General features: G+C 38.0%; 1 protein-coding gene across 2 annotated transcripts in view; it reads right to left on the bottom strand.

The window, feature by feature from the left end:
- Positions 1-663: 663 nt before the first annotated feature.
- AMOT (angiomotin) overlaps positions 664-6,000 on the bottom strand; it is a 77,870-nt gene continuing 72,533 nt past the window's right edge. For both annotated transcript variants that reach the window (XM_019540386.1, XM_019540387.1), the window contains one exon: positions 664-5,843. In XM_019540386.1, coding sequence (XP_019395931.1) covers positions 5,743-5,843 — 101 coding nt within the window. In that variant the 3' untranslated portion in view covers positions 664-5,742. The remainder of the gene's footprint in view (positions 5,844-6,000) is intronic.

The raw sequence follows: 6,000 nt of genomic DNA, 5'->3' as shown, positions 1-6,000 counted from the left end.
ATTTCAGATGAACTTTTCCAACATCTTGGCCTAAGATGCTCTAAGCCTCTTGGATATGGAGGGATATAAATCTAAAAAACAATTTTTTGATTTGTGGGTTTCTTCAGGCACCTCAAGAGTCCAATTCCCAAAGAGAAGGTGCTTAGCCTATTCCGAAAAATCAGATAGCTGTTCTTGTTTTAAATTAGAAAATCAAAGGCAGTAGCAGCATTTTGTATCATTAGCACTATTCAAAACGTTACATGTTTAAAAATGTTCAATGGAAAAAAAAATAATGATATTTTTTCTTTGCAAAAGAAGTCCTTTTGTCCTCCGAGGAGGTACAGAATTAGTTGGGGAAAGTTCAGATGTCAAAATGTTGACAAGGAAAAAGTTTATTCAAAATCTCAACAAAAAAAATCAACTTTCTTCCCCCAACTTCATGAAAAATGTGTCCATTTTTTAAAACTCTGATACATTTTTTCACCTCCATTTTTCGTCCTAATGTACATTCCATCAGATTCTGCAGAGAGACTCCTGTGAACATGTGGTGAGATGCATATCTGATATGGTTGTGTAGGTTAAAATAAGTCCTTACACTTAAAAAAAAAAAAAAAAAAAAAAGGAAGGAAGAGGGGAAGGAGCAAGCCCATGATGATGATAATAACCATTCAAAACACAAGATTCACTTTTAGAAAACACACAAGATACTTTATGGCTACCTACAGACATGATGACAGACATTCACAAGACACATAGCGCATATTTACACTTTTTCTAGGATTAAAGCTGCCACATTCTTCAAAGATGTTTTAGGGATATTTCAATAGTTGTATTAGAAAACAGCTCATTTCATAACTTATTAAATCAACTTGACAGTTTAAACAAAAATGAAAAAAAAACATTTAGCTTGTTTTAATATAGATTTATATAGAAAAGACTATTCTCTAATTAAGTTTTATCCTTAAGGTTGGTTGCTTTTAAATAAGAAACTTGATTTCAATTCATTTCTTTGATATGTTGGACAGTCAAAATAAGCAGCACATTGGTCACTTTTTTGTCTGGCTCTTCCCTATTGGTCATAACTCCAGGGAAACCAAATAATCATGAAATGTTATTCCACCTAATAGTTCTCTCCCATTTGTAGGATAGTAACTACAGAAGTGAAGTCATAGAGGAAGGATACCTCTTTTTAAGGGCTTTGTCTCTCACCACTCGAGTCAATGAGCATTTTGCCATTGCTTTCAGCAGCTGTGAGAACAGCCTTCTATGCCAAGTCAAATCTCCAAAGGTCTTGACAAGCATCAAGACAACTTTTTTTGGGTGTTGAGCTGAACTTCACCAGGCAAGTCTCCCAAGCATAGTTTCTGAAGTTACTTCAACACCCCTGCTTCTGGTCCCAGCCAGAAATAGGAGGGGAATGAAAATGTACTCACTCAAACATGTCAGAACTGAAACTCAAGTGTGCTTTGTTTTAAATTAGAAGGGAGGAGGAGGTTTCCTATTTACCACAGGTGTTTAGCTCACCTCTGGTTTCACACTGAATGTAACACAGTGGAAAAAAAGAGCTGGGTTTCAATGCTTCTTCTGCAAGCCTAAGAAACAATATTAGAAATCAAAGACTAAAACCACCCTAGAGTAAGATCTTTATGAAAAGATGTGTATTTTTTTCCATAAATACAGTACACTTACATTGCCTATGTCTTTTATCTTCTAGACATTACAAATGCTAACTTCTTTAAAAAAGTTCCTATACAAATACATGAAAAGGGAACCTTCCCCTCCCCCGCCCCATCTGGAGCAAAAACATTCAACACGGTGTAGCAGTACAGTGAATCCTGTGCTCTAGTTTGCCAGCATTCATGGGGGGGGTGGGGGTTGTCAAATTCAAAGGACTCATAAAAGTTCCTCCATGCTAGCTGCACTGTGTTACACTGCCATCCTGGTAACAAGCGGATTACAACCACCCTCTTTGGTGGCTACTGTTTTTGCAATTTCAGCTGGGAAGTGAAACTGACTAGAAACTAGCATGAAACTTGCAACATTTTACAATACTTGAGAATACAAAAAACTTTTGCTTTTTCCCCATTAAGTGGGGGAAGGCAATATTTGAAATGTAAAACTTTTGGCAATTAACATGGTGGAGCTTTTACCTTGGGTGAGACCCTAACTGCAATTTCCCTGGGTGAAAGGATTCACTGTACAGATTTCTTAAGAGACTATGGTAGCATTACCTTGGCACATACAACACAGCTGTATGCACATCTTTTTATATAGAATTTGAGTTATCTGCATGGGCTTCTAGACCATGAACTATTGTTGGTAACTTTTTTTTTTGACCTGTCTTGCGAACCTCCCCATCCAGGCAGCTCCCAAGAGAACCTACCAAGTCAAGCCAGGGATGATCCTGCCTTGAGCAGAGGGCTGAACTAGAGCTCCCTTCCAGCCCTACTTTTCTATGGTTCTATCTAGGTCAACACAAAAGTGTCTGGTGGGAGCTATTTAAAATCACTAGTGATGACACTGAATCAGATCAGAAAAAGAAAATAGTGATGAAAGACTCTTTATCGTATGTCTCTGAGCAACTGAATTGCAATGGATTTCCCAATGGAAAGGATTTGCTGGATTGGCCATTCTATAAGCATTTAAAGGAGGAAAAAAAATAAACTGAACTTGATCCTTGTTTTGCTCTCTGAGAGGAATATGTGGCTCTCCTTACAAAAGCTGCAATTCTGCTTCTAATTACCCGAGTTTAAGGCAACTCTTAGTCTAAAAGTTTGGCTTGAAAAATGAAGGTCCTTGCAATTTATGCTGCATTTTAAACGTATACCTAGAAGCAAAAGACAGAAAAGAGCTAGGCATGCAGTTTGGCTTTACGTAGATTTTTGTTTTCAAAAGAGAAAAAAGTCTATAGAAAAAGACTGAAAACTATATTACACAATTCCCCCAAATGAAAGCAGCAATTTTAAATTCACAGCAGGACTGTTTAATGGAGTCCTAAGAGAAGCACCTATTTCTGATGGTTCCTAGTTTATCAGCCCCACAATGCTTTCAAATTCCCAACTTGTACAAGACTTTTTTTTTAGGCTGCTTTTCTGTTTTCTTCCTCTTAAGGGCTGAATAGGGTGAGAGGAAGAGAACTTAACTCATGAAGTCAATCCTAGAAAATAAGGCATGAAAGCAAGGAATTGGTCAAAGCAGTGTGAAACTGTGGGTGTCATTTGTCTTTGTAGAGAACTGCCAATACAACCTTTTGATACTGAGGTTTTTGTAGTTTGTACTGTACATCTTACAGATTTTGTTCACAAAAAGCTATTAAGTCTTTATCTTTTTTTTTAATTATCTTAAATAAAATGGAATTTTGTTTACCAGCAATGAGTTGAAAAAGGATGTACATACATGTATGTACATGTACATACTATGACTAACTGTTCCACTTCAGCCATCAACACACTGATTAGAAAATCCAGTTTTCCAAAATCAGATATGTGCCTAAATGATCCAGCTCCTTCCTGTGTAGCTCAGTTGAGTTAGGGTGGAAGAAGCAGCACTCCCACAAGCTATCAAACACTTTTCCAGCTGCTGGTAGACATAATAGTCTGATTCTTTTTTCCCTAACTTTGAAACAGCAAAGGAAATACTTGTACTTCTCACCTTGAATTTCTCTCTCACAGCTATACACACTCAGTCTCATTTGTTGTTCATTCTTTTTAAACCCATAAATTGTGTGATAAAAACCAGTCCTGAAACAGCTGGAAGGACAAGGTGGCTAGCAGAAAGGCATAGCTGCCATGTTTCCAGTGATTTACAAAGGAAGGAGAAAGATGGCTTAGGTTTATCCAGACTAGGTCTTACTCAACAGAATGATATGAAGTGAAGCAAACAAATATATGCTATTCCCAACATAGACAATTATGGGCTGTGAGGGTCTTGGGAAGAGGATAGAAAATAGTCTCAAAAAATAACAAAGGATCAATCCTACTATGACCAGAAGAAAGCCTGTGATCTATGGGGCAGAGATGAGACCAAGCTTTTTAAAATACACCTCTGAGTTGTCCTGCACAGTGGCTGTATTCAGGCTCAAAAGAAAATAAGTCAATAGGGGTATTGAGCCTAGACCCACTTCTAACTCTTATGGGTCTAAGACTGCTCACTGATTTAACCTTAGCAAGCAGCTAACCTACTGGAACCCACATGAGCTCCCCAGTAAAATGCATGCTGCTCCCACTAAGCTGTTAAGGCTATTTCCTTCGGTTCTCTTGAAGGGAGATTAGTTAGAGGCAACACAGAGTACTGATGGAGAATGATTCTGCACCCCCTGTACGCCCCTTGTGCTTTGGGCCTAGTTCTGAAAGATTCCAAGTATTGTCCGTGCAAAGGGTGCTCAGGATATGGCAGTATTAGGCTGTGTTTTAACCTGAAACTATTTCATTCCATGGCAAAATCTGGCTACTATAAATAAGGCAGGGAACGTTGGGATCAACTAGGTTGCTTTAAACTGCCTTGTTAGATGGTAAAAGATGCCATTTAAAACCAGAACTTTCAATACAAACTACGAACACAAGGCTGCCCATAAAATTGAAAAAAACCCTCCAAAATGTTTTCCAAGTTTAACTGTACCTCTGCAGCACTTGTGACCCTAGTGCCAAGAACTTTTGCAATTTCAACTGGGAAGTGAAACTGACTAGTTTCCTGACTAGCAGGAAACGTGCAACATTTTACAATACTTGAGAATACAAAAAACTCTTGCTTTTTCCCCATTAGGTGGGGGAAGGCAATATTTGAAATGTAAAACTTTTGGCAATAACATCCTGGAGCTTTAACCTTGGGTGAGACCCTAACTGCAGTTTCCCTGGATGAAAGGGAATTTATTACCTGATGGAAGGAGAGACAGACCAACTGGAAAGGGAGATGGAACAGAAGAAAGTCTGCCGTAAGAAAAGATTTCCATAGAGGTTTAATGCAGTACACCGAGTTGCTAATATTCATTGTATTATCCACTGCATAAATTACTCTGAAGTATTCATGCCTGATAATACAGGGACTCCTCTGACATAGATTAAATGCCATATTTGACATTTTAAAAACTAGAGCTATTAAAAATGGGATTAAGAGAGTACAAAAATGTTTTGGTGTGGGCACAAACTGAATCTTCCCAGCCCTGGAGTATGGAATAGCCATGATGACTTCTTACCACTGAGGGCAATAGAGAGACATCTCCCTAAGCAACTCAAAAATACCTGCGTTCTCAAGTTGTGACACACAACAAAGCACCACAAACTAGTTCTGGTTTTTACAATGTCATTGTGTGATCTGGTGTCGAACACACTTGTCAAGTCATTACATCCATCTTGTTGCATTCAAGCTAAACAATTAACCAACTGCTGTGAAATAAGTACTTAAAAACCCCCACAAGATTTAAAAAATACTGAAATTAAAAATAAAATTTAGTGCATTTAAGACCTTGGTTTTTCTCCAGTTACCAGATCCAGTATTTTAAAAAGGGGAGGGACATTACTAGATCCAGTATTTTTTAAAAGAATGGAAGGAACTTTCAAAGAACAAGTATTTTATAATTTAGAACAAATTATAAATTAACCTGTCCACACTTTTGAGACATAATATACAAGAGCAAAAAACTGAGTGGTCCTTTTATTACTCAGGTACAAGATTTCCCCCCTCCCCCTTTTAATAAAAAATGTCTTTTTTTTTTTAAAAAAAAATCTTGCTATTGTGTCCCAGCGCCAATGCAAGGTCTGCCTTTCAGATGAGGTATTCCACCATTTCGGCATCAGTGAGGTCCTGCCCCAGGCTTTGAATTGGGGTTTTTCTTTCAAGAGTGCTGGAGTGGAAAACTGGCCCATCTATATCAAGAGGAGGAAACAAAACAGAAAGAATCAAGCTCTAACTCCAGCTGCAGGCACCAAGTATAGTGAAGACATAATTAAGACAGTAGGGTTCCCTCCCCATTCTGGAAAGTTGGTCTGTGCCCCTCGTCAGAAGGCACTTTATTTAATTCAA

The sequence above is a fragment of the Crocodylus porosus genome, unplaced genomic scaffold, assembly GCF_001723895.1.
Source record: "Crocodylus porosus isolate Cpor-Errol unplaced genomic scaffold, CroPor_comp1, whole genome shotgun sequence".
In the NCBI taxonomy this organism is placed as follows: Eukaryota; Metazoa; Chordata; order Crocodylia; family Crocodylidae; genus Crocodylus; species Crocodylus porosus.
Note: the sequence above shows the minus strand (reverse complement) of the source record. Positions and strands in the feature narration are given on the sequence as shown.